Below are 16,250 nucleotides of genomic sequence, written 5' to 3'. Positions count from 1 at the left end.
TAGTTATCGATATGTATGTTCCTGTTACCATTTTCTTAATTGTTTTGGGTTTGTTTTTGCAGGTCCTTTTTTTCTCTTGTGTTTCCCACTTAGAGAAGTTCCTTTAGCATTTGTTGTAGAGCTGGTTTGGTGGTGCTGAATTCTCTTAGCTTTTGCTTGTCTGTAAAGCTTTTGATTTCTCCATCAAATCTGAATGAGGTTGTTGCCAGATAGAGTAATCTTGGTGTAGGTTCTTCCCTTTCATCACTTTAAATATGTCACGCCACTCTCTTCTGGCTTGTAGAGCTTCTGCTGAGAAATCAGCTCTTAGCCTTATGGGAGTTCCCTTGTATGTTATTTGTCGTTTTTCCCTTGCTGCTTTCAATAATTTTTCTTTGTCTTTAACTTTTGCCAATTTGATTTCTATGTGTCTTGGCGTGTTTCTCCTTGAGTTTATCCTGTATGGGACTCTCTGTGCTTCCTGGACTTGGGTGGCTATTTCCTTTCCCATGTTAGGGAAGTTTTCGACTATAATCTCTTCAAATATTTTCTCGGGTCCTTTCTCTCTCTCTTCTCCTTCTGGGACCCCTATAATGCGAATGTTGTTGGTGTTTAATGTTGTCCCAGAAGTCTCTTAGGCTGTCTTCATTTTTCATTCTTTTTTCTTTATTCTGTTCTGCAGCAGTGACTTCCACCATCCTGTCTTCCAGGTCACTTATCCGTTCTTCTGCCTCAATTATTCTGCTATTGATTCCTTCTAGTGTAGTTTTCATTTACAGTTACTCTATTGTTCATCTCTGTTTGTTTGTTCTTTAATTCTTCTAGGTCTTTGTTAAACATTTCTTGCATCTGCTCAATCTTTGCCTCCGTTCTTTTTCCGAGGTCCTGGATCATCTTCACTATCATTATTCTGAATTCTTTTTATGGAAGGTTCCCTATCTCCACTTCATTTAGTTGTTTTTCTGGGGTTTTATCTTGTTCCTTCATCTGGTACATAGCCCTCTGCCTTTTCATCTTGTCTATCTTTCTGTGAATGTGGTTTTTGTTCCACAGGCTGCAGGATTGTAGCTCTTCTTGCTTCTGCTCCAGACAACGTTTTTTAAAGTTTATTTTTATCAAGCAATACAAAGAACCTACATACACTTTAGTGTACATTATGATTCCTCCAGGTTAGACTGGGGTACCAAAGGACAATGAACTAAAAGCAGCAAAAAATAACATAACAAGTAATGGTTTTATGGATCATCAAAAGTAAATGATAAAACCTAACAAAAACAAAAATATAAAACATTCCAGCTACCATTTGTTGACCACCTTTAAAGACAAATATTTTGTACATATTATCTCTAATCTTATCAACTCTGCAAATATTATGCCCAATTTACACTCAAAAAACTGAGAGGTTTTACTGCATTTTCATAACAGCACACAGCTTTTAAGTGGGGAAGCCAGAATTCTAACCCTTTCTCAGTCTGTTTCCAATAATCATACTTTTTCAACAAAACACTGCTTCATTAATAATTACCTAATATTTTAAAGCATTTACATAATGCCTGGTGATTTGTGGAAGCATAAAATTAAGAATAAAGTTAGTCTTTTAAAAAATATGTAAATGACAAAATGACAACTCTGAGTTTAATTCTGATACCTAATAAACTTAATTTTGAAAAGCACATACGCTTGAAACTTCTCTATAAAATTCTCCTTCAGATTCAGGCAATGGGGTTAATTCAGGGAGGTCAAAGTCCTTTGCATATATCAGTAAAAGGAGCTTCTTGGTTGAAAATTAATGTAACTGAGCAGGACCCTATGGGGCCTTCCAGGGACAGACCATTCATTCCCTCATATCCTCGACTGTAGCTCCTCTCTGAAGTACCTAGATAATAATATCTGATGCACACTTCTGGGGTTGTTTTATAGATGCTAAAACTACCACCAAATAGAAGAAATTAACTACTTGACAAGCATGAGCATGTAGCCCCCAGACCTACTGGTGCCTAAGGATTGATAACGTTAACCCCTGTTACGTCACCAACAACCAGTCAGAGAATTGTGTGTGAGCTGATCACATACCCTGGGACACCCTTCCCTCACCTTGCCTTTCAAAATGTTTTGCTGAAACACTTCAGGGAGTTCAGGGGTTTTTGAGCATGAGCCACCCGTTCTCCTTGTGTGGTACCTTTACAATAAATGCTGCACTTTCCTTCACCACAACCCAGTGGCAGTAGATTGGCTTTACTGCACACAGGTGAGTGGACCCAAGTTTGGTTCAGTAACACTAAGAGAAGTCATATTCATATAGAACAGTATTTTATACAGTTTAAAACTCATCTTTTTCATGGACATTCTGATATTTCAATGGTTCCAGTAAAAACAAGGTCTTGGGTTTTCTTTTTTCTGATTTCAGAGAAGAATGTTTATTAAAAACTTAAATCCTCAAAAAGATAATCCAAGAAGACTCACTTGAAAATAACTAATCTTCTATTTAGAGATATATCAGAGGTATGATATCAGTATTAAATTACTCTGTATTTCAAATTTTGGGGGTGTTTGAATATTACTCTGTTTTAATGTATAAATTCTACTAGCCAAAGTTTCAGTAATACCTACTTTTAAACTTATTTATATATTATATGTTTCTACAGGGCAAGTACCATGTCTTCTTTGTATCTCCAGCCTAATATATACTGTCTGTATTCAGTGAGTGATTAATTTAACCTTAGTACTTATTTTCTAACTGCTTTACAATCATTAGTTATTTATCTTAACATCTCCCTAAGAGCATCAAGTGAACTCAATAACAAACTTGCAAATGAAATACTGAAACAGAAACTCAGATGACACTGGAAAACCAACTTCTCATGCATGGTAACTAATTTTAAAATGATTATTCCTAAAGAGAATCAACCTTTATCACATTTTAAACTCATTAAATGTAATTATCAGTATGATTTAGTATATGAGATTATTGATTATAATCACTTAAATGTAGCTTTAAATTTTTTCAGTAGGCTCCAAAGCTATTAGCAAATACTTTAACTCCATCTAAAGGCATTTTATAATTCAGTTAAAACAATTATATTTTTCTTCCCAGCTTCTTCCCAAAGGTTTACTCAGCCATCATGTTATTAAGCAAAATACAACAAATTCTTGATAACAAAGTTAACTATTAACCTTTAAAAAGGATTTACTTTTAGATTATGAGTCAACAGGGAGGCAAAGAAGGAGATAAACTTACAAATGCAACTTCAACTGACTTCAACTGACTAAGCAACTATGCAACTTCAACTGACTAAGGGACAAAAAACAAAGAACTGATCATTCTAGAATAAAGACTTCCTAATATGCCCTCTAGTTATTTTCAGCACCCCACGACAAAGCTAACAGCTACTCTAGAAACTTGGAATTACCACCTATCTACAAGGGGGGAAAAAAAAATTCACCAGACAACTAAAAAAAAAAATCTGATCACATTCTCAGACCTAATGTCCCTCTAACTTGTATGTTTGCAATGACTGGTTTATTCTAAAATCAATCCCTGCCATGTTTTTCTTATTGCTTACCATTCTTTTCTTCACTTCTAGGGAAACCTGAAGAAATCAAGTTCACAGTAGGTATTTAAATATGGCAATAGAGGCAAATACATCATTAGCCAGAGAAGAATAAAACTTGAAAAACTTTTAAAAAGCACTTTAGCTTCACTCCAGAGTCTGATTAATAAAAACTAAATGCTTTCAATAACAACTTGGTTTAAGAAATATGTGCATCTGGCCTAAAAGATTTTAGTTACCCATTTTCTACTGACGTAATATGTTCAGATGCTTGTGTTTCATTTCTTAATCATCAGTCTTGAAACAGAATATGAAACACTTGCACATCCTGTGACTCTGCCCCTTCTCAAAAGGCAGTAATCCCTGTCAAAATTGATCTCAATTAAAGCACTTACGTGAATACGTAAAGTCTATTTAAAACCCTGTATTTAATAGAAATAATCATACCCAATGTATCTGGTTTAAGATTTCCATATTTAAGGGAGAAATCTGTCATCAGTAGATGTTTAAAAAAGCTTACCAGATACTTCAGAAGAGACTTAACAGACCCAGAAACCACTGGCAATCTGGGTGAAGAAAATGCCAAAGTTATACACTGAGAAGGTATATTAATTAATGATTTAAAATACTTTCAACTTTCCCCTAAAAAAACTATTCCTCTCAGTTCTGCTCCAAACAGTAAAGCCCAGATAATTAACATATTTGTGATACATATACTCTAAAGGGTTGAGATGCAGCTAAGAATTTAGCCCAGGGGTTAATAATGCCAGGAGTAAAAATGTTCCACAAAGCATTTTTATTTCCACTGGCAAAGAAAGGGAATAAAAGGAACCAAGTGACTTCAAGTGATAAATGGCAGAAAACTGGCTTTTTATAGTTTGTTCTGGCTACATTTGTCACAGAAGGCTTAAAATTCAAAGTCTCTAGTTTCAGGTCATTTTCAAAGTCTCAAAGACATCCCCATTCCCACCCACAAGCATCATTACAGATACACTGGTAACACGATGGAAGCAGGCAAGCAGAGGCCACATGTCAAAAAATTTAAAAACTTGTGAGCCAGACTTAGATAACAAGGAAAAGAGCAGCAGTAACTCTCCTCCTGTTCACGCAAGGAGTAAATAGGTCCCTTTTATTCTTCTCCAACCTACATCTATAGGGGTGCCCCTCCCCATTCCTTGATAACCAACCTCTCACGTTCCATTAGATCCAAAGATTTTCCTCCCTCTCCCTCCTCCCATCTATTTTCTTCCCTTCATTCCATTTCTAACCAATTTAGTTTTCTGTTGAATGACATCTTTTTTCTCCAAATTCCCTAATCTTCCCCCTTCTTCTTTTTCGTTTTCTGTTTACCTATCTGCGTTTCTAATTTCATTTGGCAGGGCTTTGGGGGATGGGGGTGGTGATACACATTCTGAATAATCAAATTTTTTGTTCAAATAGTAAAAAAAAAGTTAAACAACTGAATGTGGCCCTCTAATTTCCCTAATATGTCATCTGCACAATACATGCCTATTTCCTAGTAATGCTGCTCCTCATACATGAGAGTTGAAAGAGGTTTGTTATTCATAAATGAGTTTACTCAAATAAAAATAAGTTGATAAACAATTGAATACATGGACTCATCTAGGGCTATCATCTAAATCAGCATTTCCCAATGTTTATTTCCTAAAGCAAGAGTCCAACAAGGTACTCAACACACACACACACAAATAATGGTTTCATGGTCATATCACAAAGCACATGAGGCTAAAGAAGTCTAAGAAATTCTGAAATGAAGAAACTTATTTAATTTTATTATCCCACTGTTCCCAAACTTAAGCTAATGAACTTTTTTTTCTACAACACCTAGTAATACCCCACAGAACACGCATTTAAGAAATGTTAATCCTAACCATTGATTAAAATATACCATGCAAAGTAGTATAGTTAATCTTATAGTCTAAACAGTTGTAAAACGTTACTGCATTTTGAAAAACCAAAAATGAATTTCCACAGAAAATAATTACCAAGTTGCCAGGTGAAAAGTGACTCACTTTAAATATCACATGTATATTCACCCTACCTAGGCTACCTAGGTTCATTTAAAAATTAGGCTTTAATCACCACTTCTGATTTTTTCTGAAGGGGAGAATAAAAAGCAAAATTTTCTTTAAAGTCAAATGTATCATATGGAATAGAATCTTTTACAAATATTAAGACCTAAGATTGTTCTCATTTTTCCCTCATTCATTTTCATGTTTGATCTTTTTCTCAAGTGGGAGAAAAGAATGGGATATTATTTGTTACAAAGTCAAATGAATACACGAGCATGTTATATACGGACTTAATACACAGAGATGTTATATACGGACTTTTCTGAAGGTATATTATACAATAATAAAAAATATGAAAAATGAAAATATGTCACTTTTCCCTTTAAGGTGTGCTACAAATTATTTACTTCACAGGTTTTAAAGAGCATATTTTAAAGTACACACATTTTACCTGAAAGCTCCGTAAAGTGGTCTGTACCAACAGACAAATGAACAAGGAGTAAAAAGCAAGAACCACAGGATACTCAATCCAAAATCAACCCCTCTTGGAGGATCAACACAAAACCAAGCCAAGCATCCGAAGATATTTAGAAACAGTGTTACAGCATGGACTGTGGAATCAAAAAACAAAATAGAAAAGAAATGTTTACATTCAATTTATGTGTTCAATTCAACAAAAATTATAAATGAAAAAATACTTCCTAAGAGCAAGTGTATTCTACCTCATGTTTCCATTTAGTATTTTTCAAAACATTGTTGCTATCTCTTACATGTCTGATTTGAAAACAGAGTATTCACAGGTAGAAGAGTCCTAATACATGCACTGTTTGGCAAAAATTCTTTTGGGCCTCCCCTAACGGGCAATTACACAGCTAAACCAGAGACGCACAACCTTAAGGGGTTCTCCCCTGGGAAGGAACCATGTGATGACATGTGATGTGTCTCTTGACTCAAGGCCCAAGCAGAAAAATAGTGGCTGCCAGGAAAAGAACCGGGACTTGAGAGGAAAAAGATCCTACACTCAGAACTATAATTTTTACAGAATGGGGCTGCAGGCTCCTCGCAGTGTGAACTACACAAGAGAAGAGAAAATAGAGAAGTGCCCTGCGCAATCTCACTGTAACATTTTTAAGCAATAAAATTAACTCGAATCATTGGACTAAAAACACTAACACAGCAGAAACTTCCAGTGACTATACAGTCAATCTATAAGGATTATTAACTCATCTTCATAAAGCTGTCCACTTTTTAAGGTCCTGGGATTAAAAACAATGTTCTGGTAGGGGATTACACTAATTTAAAAAGAAAAAAAGAAGTTTACTATGATGCACTTTACCTGCTGTGGCAGATCTTTCTTTCCGTTAACACAAATAGATCTTGGCAAATTCTTCCTGTACTGTTAGTAATTACTTTCCCTGACAGACCAAAACCCAAAAATCTGAGTAACATCTAAGGACATCATGATCCTAAAGAACAACATTTACCCATTATAATTAATAACTTTTTAAATAATTTTTTAAATTTATTCACAGGCTGAATTTATTACAAGAAAGAAATTATTTCAGAAAAGTTAAAATACTGTTTAATGTAAGCTACCAATACAATAAAAATATACAACAAGCCACTACTTTAATTAAAAATAACAAAGGGAAAACCAAGCGAATGTAAATTTTAAAAATCAACATACATCAAAAAAACTTTAAAATCTCTTTAAATTATTAATCAAATAAAATTAATACTTAATGAACAAGGTATAAACACATTCTAGGATGCCTCTAAATTTGCTCTCATCTAACAACCAGATAAACACACAAACTCCACAGAAGGAGAGAGAGCTCCAGAGGAGGAATGAAAACACCTGGGTTATAGTGATATAATATTGAGCTAATCAACCTCTGTGCATTTCAATTTTTCAGCAGGAGAAATGCAGGAGGCTCTTCCAGCTTTAAAATTCCACCCCATTCTACTACACAGGAAAGACTCTTACTTATTCCCATTAGGATTTCTAACTCATGAAAGCTAGCTTACTAATAAATTTACTCAAAATCCTTCACCTCGAAATAAAAGTAGTTCTGTTAAGGGCTTAAAAACAGAATTCAAGAGATTGTGAGATATTATTCTGTAATATTAAATGGCATCCAATTGCCTAAAAAAGTTTTAAATGTTCAGAACATTCTAACTCAAATTTCAACCTCCAAAGAAATACATTTTCAAGGTTTATCTCCTAACCTGTTTAAGAAAAAAAAGACAGACTATATCGGTATGAGTATTTTAAAGTTCACAAAAATTCTTCCAAGTATAGATAAAAATATCAATTAAATTTTGTGTAATCTATTAAAATTTTTTCTATGTGTTTTCATAGTAACGAACAACCATGATCAATAATAGGTCATTTGTTTGCACCCCAATGAAGAGGAAACGTCTAGGCCTACTTACTAAACAATCAGTCCACTTACATAGAGATCAAAAAACACATAGAAAGGCAAGGTAATGTGAAATGCATGATTCTATGTTGCTAATTTCAATCCAACTCCAATCCACTTGGTGGGTTCCAAGTGTAGGTAAAACAATAAGAAAATTTTAGGCCATTTCGTTTACATGATTTCCAAGTTGAATGACCCTCCTTCTTATAAAATTTCAATTTGCTTTATTAAGCACTCAAATCTGGTATTAGTGGACCTAAATTTGCAACTATCACTAGAATCTAAATTTGCAACTACTACTCTTCTTGCTAAGTTCTGCATTACAATATAGCTACCTAAAATAAACAAATTTACGACAATATATTATCTTCCTCACTAAGTGGTCTTTAATGTAGCTGGATATTTTTCTTTCTCTTTAAATTCAAGAGTATACTCAAAGAGGTTGAGATTCATTTCATAGCGGTATTTCTAATTGCTTCAGTTCCTTTAGAGTGAAAATTATTTGCTTCAAGTAAGGTAACTTTGAAACCATATCTTCATCATATTTGGGTTTAAAATGTAAATTACTTCTTTATTTTGGTACTTTGTAGGTGGTATAACATGGAAATCTAGATGCTGGGATCTAGAGTCAAGCTATCCAACCCAACCTTACTTGCTGTGTAATCTTGGACAAGTTCCCTCAAATTCTCTAAGCTTTAGTTTCCCAATCTATAAAACTAGATAATATAGTAGCTGCTTCATAACATGGTTAAGAGTTAATAACATAATGTATATAAAGTGATTAGTTCTGTGCCTGGCACAAAGTATTGATAAATCCTCCATAAATGTTATCTCTTGTTATAATTATTAGTACAATGTGAAAGCATCAGTCAACTCCAAAATCAGTAACAAGATGACACTTCTTGAAAATAATTTATTAAAACAACCTATATTTTATGAAATTTAGAGATAGTGCTGAACTAGCACTAGATCTTACTTTGTTCCAGGTAATGCTTCTTCAAATTGGAACCTTAACTGGATGGAATCTTGAGCCCTCTTTGAATAGTTAACAGATCTGCAAACTGAATAGGGCTAGGAAAAACTATAGCCAACTATATTATTTCTAAGAACCTCAGAAAGTTATCTATTTCTAAGACAAAACAGACCTATTTTGAAACAATCAGCATTGGTAAAGCAGTTAACCATTCAGTTAAAATTAATCATCTCCCCCATTCGATCTCTATTTACTAAATTCCTTATAGAATTTTCTTCCAACACCCATCTCCCCCATTTAAAGTGCTTTTTCACTAAAGTCAAAGAACTTATACTTAAAATGTGAGGCCAATTTCTGCTCATTAAGAAAATAATTATTTTATAATCTACATATATTTTATGATTTATTGATTAAATAAAATATGAGTTGTTTAGTATGGACATATATGAAATCAAAACCTTTAAAAATAAAAATATGTACTACTACTGACACTCAGGATTAACCAAAGAAATCAGATTAACAACATAACTCAAAAGAAACTAAGAGTTAAAAAGGTACTATCCATAAGGAATCATTTCTCATATTCCAAAGCAGTTTCACAAATGTGAAGAAGACTCCTAAAAGATTTTGAGGAAAATGATCTCATATACTTGGTGGAGGGAGGCTCCCTAATCATACAGTAAGAACATAAAAATTTCCTCCAACGAGAGTTTACTCCACAATGTGTCCATTAACCCAGCAACTGTGCAGATGAGAAGTCATGACAGCTACCTCTCTTACTGACACAATGATGTTAAATGGGGCTGAGACTGCTGTTTGGAAAAAAAATGCAACAGAGTAAGTGGGAATTCTGTGTACATACAAAAAACTGGTAACAGATTGACATTTAGTTTTAATATTCCATGTGTCATAATTATATTCAAAGCAATTTGAACATCACAGCCTAAAATGTATGTCCTAACGTTCTATTTAATGAAACATCCTATATTAGTTAGGCACTTCCAATAATAAAAGTATTCCTCACCACTTGAAAATGAAAAGTAAATTGTGCTCAAAGCTCTAAGAAAAATAGTTTATAATATTTCAATATTTTATGCCCCTTTTAAAAAGTCATAATGCTTTAATAGCCTTCATTTGCATAAAAATCATATGAGTAATTTTTTCAAAGCAAATATTGCCTCGATAACATTTTGCAGGGAGAAAGGATCATTGAAAATTCTACTGTATGATAGGGAAGTCCTTTCCTCAAAAGAATGCCAGTTCTCAATATATAGGTCTTCCTCAGCTAAGAACTTAGATTGTCACATAGTATACAATTTTGACATACCTAAATACGACATGATTCACTCAAAATTAAAATATCTATAGGAAAAGACCAATTTATGATACTACCCTTATATGAGTTTTAAAAAAGTAGATTTTGACAATAAGATATAAACTTTTTCAAATAAATATATAATTTGTTCTATACTCACACATCCATAAGTAGTACATAATCTTTACTGTCTTTTGGAATTCTACAGGAATGTCTACAGAAAAATCCTGATAGAAACAAGGTCCCACAGGAAAATTGTCAGGAAGAGGTGGCCAATTGTTTTTTCTCCCTGCAAATAAAAAAACAAAGTTATTTATATAAGGACAAATATGTGCTATTCTTTTTGCATGTAATTATTTGTTTCATAATAAAGAAGAATATTATCTATTCTTTTAATAGGTGTTTCAAAAATATAACACTGTATCTCTACATTCCTACAACTCTGAAAACCAAGCTTTTTATTTTTAAAACTTTTCCCAAAATATCAGTTTAGAACTCATTACATGGTAAAATAATTTTCCAGTGTCATACCACTTATGTAAGTTGAAACAAGAAAAGAAAAAAGAGCACAGGGACATATCCTGTGACTCTGCCCTAAAAAGAGATTTATTTCAAAGTCCCAAGACTCTGGCTCTCACATGAAGGCCATGAAGTTTTTAAGTCCCTACAGATTTCCTCCTCCACGTCTTCAATCTTTAAATATAACTCCTAACGCATGTGGAGAGGGAAGACCAGCTTCTGAATCTTTCAAGTTTTCTACTGTTAACTCCATGAAGAAACATAAGATAACCAGTACCAAAGAATCAAATTTGGAAATCTCCAAGTCTGAAAAAAATAATGTCCAAAAGACACATGTAAGAAAAGCATAAAACTATGTGAAAATACAAAACAGTCATGAGAAAGAAGCTGAGGAATTATAGCACCTTCAAAAACCTAGAGCAAAAACAAATTCCATGTGTAAGGAGAGAAAATGTGTCTATTTAAAGAAACTAGACTGAAAATAAGGCTTGGGAAGTGGTGTGGGGAAATAAAAAACTAAAATTAAAGACGTCAAAACATTGAAAACAGAGAGTAAAAATAGCGCCTAAAGGCCATTTTCTCATTTTAGATATTATATCCCACACTTACAAAGATTAGATTTTACATACTTTTTCATAGACCAGGAAATTCTTCATAGTGGGAAAAAAGCGTCCTCTATTTTTGATTCTTCCCAACATGTCTCCACTGTTTTATCATTCTTTTCAAACTACATGTTGTTCTTTCATTTCTCATACAAGTCTCATACTACTCGAGAAGCAGAGAATAGTAGTAAAGAACAAAGGCTCTGAAACTATCAATAGAAGCTCCTAGACACTTACTGGCTAGGAGGGCTTGGGCAACTTATCCAACCTGCTGAAGACTTTGTTTCTACATCTGTAAACTGAGAAGAACTCACCACCCTTCACAGAATTGTACTGAGGATGAAGTGAGCTAACAGATGAAAAGTACTTAAGTGTATAACATACAGCAAGTCTCTTAATTTACCACACTTCATAACTACTTCATTTACTAAAACATCTCTCATAGAAGTAATTTGTATTAGTCAAAGCTAAGGGAACAGGACAGATTTTCGTTACATGTATTTTAGAAATATTGATCTCAATTAAACCTCTAGTTTCTCCTTTCACAGATGCTGTCTCTGATGCTGGAAGCAAGAAAATGGCCCAGGATAAATGTGTCCTCATGAGGCCCTAGACTTACACATTCTAGGATAAGGAAGAAATAGTTCAGTATCACTGAATGTTATCACTGTCCTAACATTGTCACTCCATCACTATCCAGACATACTCACAATGACTTGCCTAGTTCTCTCATCGCTTCTTACCCAGACACTTGCTAGCTTTCCCTAAGCTACTCCCTTGAAGTGACCTTTGGTAGTCACAGCCTGAATGAATTTCATAGGACATAATCAAAATTCACCACTTACTTATTTCTTTGGCATCATCAGAATACCCCAGGCTTCCTAGAGTCACCTCACCACAGATGCTTTTTTTTTTTTTTTAAACTTGGTTTGACATATACGGATATACTTGTGAGGACAGGGGCAGATTAATTTGAAACTGGTCTGAATAAACTAGAAGTTAAGAGTTAAATGCAGTCAAACATAGGGCACACTCCCATGTGCTCATAAAGCTTTAACAGACCGAGGTAAAGGCCCAAGAGTAGAATCAAAGACTCCTGACCTTACAATAAACCAAAATCATCATATTTGCATTCAGAGGCTAACACTGTTCTAATCTATCAAAACACTATGTAAATCAGCCAAGATCAGAGAGCCACAGAGCATCAGGTAGAAAATCTGCCATGTCTGACCTCCTTGCTAGAATAACAGGGCAGAGTTTTATATCCACAAACCAAATGATCTAGAGCTAGTGCAAAAGCTTAAAATTTTAAAGAATTTTAAAGTTATTTTTATTTGAAATTTCTTTGGATATTACCATGTTGACTGAGATTTTGCATTTCTCGTTCTCGACGATCTAATTCTGCTGCTTTTCTTTCTAGTTCTTCCTGGCGTTTAAGAAGTTCAGCTTGGGCCAAGGCATGCTCCTAAACAAAAAATAAGGGAATACATTGTCAGAAGTATAAAATACAGCAATATTTCTACTTCTACTTCTACTATACTCCTACTTCTCTACTATGCTAGAAACCTAATTCAAATGCTCTTTCCACAGTATAGGAATTCACTAAAAATTACAATTTCAGAAAATATTATGGAAATATTTGGCCCATTTTGGCCTTTTGGTTATGAAAACCCATGGTAGAAATGTTGGGCCCATTAGGACAAGAAAAAATTCTGTCAGTAAAAGCAGTTAAAATTCTAAGGTAGGACTTGAGGACACAGGGAGGGCGAAGGGTAAGCTGAGATGAAGTGAAAGAGTTGCATGGACTTATATATACATTACCAAATGTAAAATAGATAGCTAGTGGGAAGGAGCCGCATAGCACAGGGAGATCAGCTCAGTGCTTTGTGACCACTTAGAGGGGTGGGATAAGGAGGGTGGGAGGGAGACGCAAGAGGGAGGAGATATGGGGATATATGTATATGTATAGCTGATTGATTCACTTTGTTATACAGCAGAAACTAACACACCATTGTAAAGCAATTATACTCCAATAAAGATGTTTAAAAAAAAATCATAAGGTAATTGGGAAAACGAAATTAAGGTGAACTCTGTGCCTAAATGAGAGTGAGGGACTGAGACAAAGAGAACAGCTGAGGAAAAGAGACAGATGGAGAAAAGGGCAATGAATTGGCTCTTATGAATTGGGTTAAATGGTACTTAAGGTTCCCAATGCAGGAATATTATATAATATCTTATATTTTATAAGATAATGAAGTGAAAGGAGGATATGGTTAAGAAATTCTGGTTTATAACTCCATCTGACTTTATGTAATACCAGGCATCCTATTCATCTCCTTTTTTCTTGGTATTTTTGCCACCTCCTACTTCCTACCACTGTGCTTTGCTCAGCCATCATAACTCTCTTCCAATAATATCTATTGATCTATCATTGTTACTTTAATGGAATTGTGCATTAAAACGTGAGACCAAAAGCAATAAAAATTTCTCTACACAAATTATACACCAAGATGATGAATGAATTCAATAACTGCTAATAATGGAGTAAAGCAAATGCTATAAGCTGAAAAAGAGGTATGAGTATCATAGGATTCAGAAGCTAGCTAAACCAGACTCAAAAGTGAGTTAAAAATTAAACAATAAGGAATGCACTATACAAAGAATTATTTTGCTCTGAAAGCACATGTTATTGATATTGTAATTTCCAATATGAATTTACACATGTAACATGAACTAACCTTTGCAATCTGTGTATAAGCCGGATGTTCCTCTGTTGGTTTCATTATTGCTGGTTGTGTACTGGGTACATTAGGCATTTTCACATTGCCCGGTGGAGGCTAGGAAGATTAAGAAAAGGACAAATTACGTAACATAGAAATCCAACTTCAACTTCTTTCAAAAAGTGTAACACTAATAAAAACCAAAGTGGCAAGAACTGCCTCACTTCCTCCCCTGAATTCTCATAATCCAGTGTGCAGTAAAGAGCTAGTGAAGCTCTTCATCTCCAATTTCTCAAGCTCACTCATTTCTTAACTCTTCAATGTGGCTGCTACCTCTTAACACGACATTGTTAGCACTCTCCTCCAGAACACTATGCATTCAAGACAAAACAAAACGAAAACAAAAAACCTTCAAGTATGTTTTTTTAGTAAAATACAGATAGCACCAAACTGAAGAATTTACACCAAGGTTAACTGTCAACTAGGCTGTCAACTCTTCCCACCTAACAAAGCTATGTGCCAGTGCCCTTAAAAAGTAAATAGGAGAGGTCCTGGCAGAACCCCACTAATACTCCTTGAAAAGAATAAGAGGGGAGACATTAGGGAGATGGAAAATAAACTGCACAACCTCCACTTTGCCAGTGACGATCAACAGTACGTGAAAGTAGCTGCAAGTTCAAACAGTAGGTAGATATCTACAAATCCATCAAAGGGGAATTGGTTAAATTACTATATATATATATATATATATATATATATATATATATATATATACACAATGCAGTCATCAAAAGGAATTAGTTAGTTCTACAGGAGAATGCCCTTTTAAATACTAAATGAAATAAAGCCAACTACAGAACAGCATGCATATGACCGAATTTTTTTCTTTTATGAACACACATTTGTATATGTCCAGAAAAATCTCTGGGATGTCTTAGCAAACTATCAAAGGGATTTGCACCTTTTGCTTTATACACTTCTCTATTAATTGCCTTCTCTCCCCATTATACTATTTTTTTCAGTTAGAAAATAATTTTAAGGATTCTTTAAAATGGCCATAAGAAAAATAGGACAAGAAGAAAGGGAAAGGAAAAGAAAAACAAAAAGAGAGAGAGAGAAAACATACAAGCAAGCAGCTGCAAAGGGAAGTTCAAAGATCAGAAGAACTATTAAAGTCAGAAGACACCAGCAATGCAGCTTGATTTTATTCTGACACAGCAAACAGCAGCCCTGAAAAGGAAGCCAGACACAACCAAAGATATAAATGGAGTACAGCTGATTCTAAAATTCATATGGAAATGCCAAGAGCTAAGAATAGGTCAAACAATTCTGAAGACGAGTAAGGTAGGCAAACCTACAATATCAAGACTTAATATAGTAATGAACAGTGTGGTACAGATGCCAAAGATAAGAAATATATCAATAAACAGTAGGGAGACAGAAACAAACCCCCAAAAACTTGATACCCAACAGAGGTCACACCACAAAACAGTGGAGAAATAATGTATTAGTCAATAAATGGTTCTGAGATAACTGGTTAACCAGATGGAACAATTAAACTAGATTTCCTACTTGACATTACCTACAAAAATAAATTCCAGGTGGATGAATGACTTAAAAGTGAAAAAGCAAACTTTAAGCACTTTTAGGAAAAAAATATACATGAATATTTTCATGAACTCAGGGTACATAAGAGCTTCTCAAATATAAGCTATAGAAATCTTTGTGTATCCTATCTATGTTGTATCCCAAGTACCTAAAACAGTGCCTGGAACACAGTAAATGATCAATAAGTATTTGTAAAATTAAGGTTAGCAAGCACATAAACCATAAAGTTAAGATTGTTATTAAATTTCAGTATAGTTGAATCTGTCAAAGTGAAAAGTCAAATAACTGACTAGGAAAAATTGGTTACAATAGATTTAACAAAAAGTATTGCTACTCAATACAGGAAGAACTGTTACAAATCCATAAAAATACAAACTACTAATAGGAAAATGGGCAAAATATCTGAACAGGCAAAACAAAGAAGAGAAAACAGGAATGGCCAATAAACATAGGAACTAATAGTTCAACCTTACTAGTAATCAAGAAATATAAAAAAACAGTGACATATCACTCATATCACTCATCAC

The 16,250-nt window shown here is 34.1% G+C and overlaps 1 protein-coding gene across 5 annotated transcripts in view; it reads right to left on the bottom strand.

The window, feature by feature from the left end:
- SCAMP1 (secretory carrier membrane protein 1) overlaps positions 1-16,250 on the bottom strand; it is a 114,134-nt gene that overhangs the window by 55,190 nt on the left and 42,694 nt on the right. For all 5 annotated transcript variants that reach the window (XM_089909048.1, XM_089909049.1, XM_089909047.1 and 2 more), the window contains 4 exons: positions 14,134-14,232; positions 12,752-12,860; positions 10,435-10,563; positions 6,015-6,174 (listed from right to left, as the gene is read on the bottom strand). In XM_089909048.1, coding sequence (XP_089765174.1) covers positions 6,015-6,174; positions 10,435-10,563; positions 12,752-12,860; positions 14,134-14,232 — 497 coding nt within the window. The remainder of the gene's footprint in view (positions 1-6,014; positions 6,175-10,434; positions 10,564-12,751; positions 12,861-14,133; positions 14,233-16,250) is intronic.

The sequence above is a fragment of the Delphinapterus leucas genome, chromosome 3 (genome assembly GCF_059928025.1).
Source record: "Delphinapterus leucas isolate spDelLeu-1000000601 "Yukka" chromosome 3, BTC_Dleu_Yukka2, whole genome shotgun sequence".
Lineage (NCBI taxonomy): Eukaryota > Metazoa > Chordata > Mammalia > Artiodactyla > Monodontidae > Delphinapterus > Delphinapterus leucas.
Note: the sequence above shows the minus strand (reverse complement) of the source record. Positions and strands in the feature narration are given on the sequence as shown.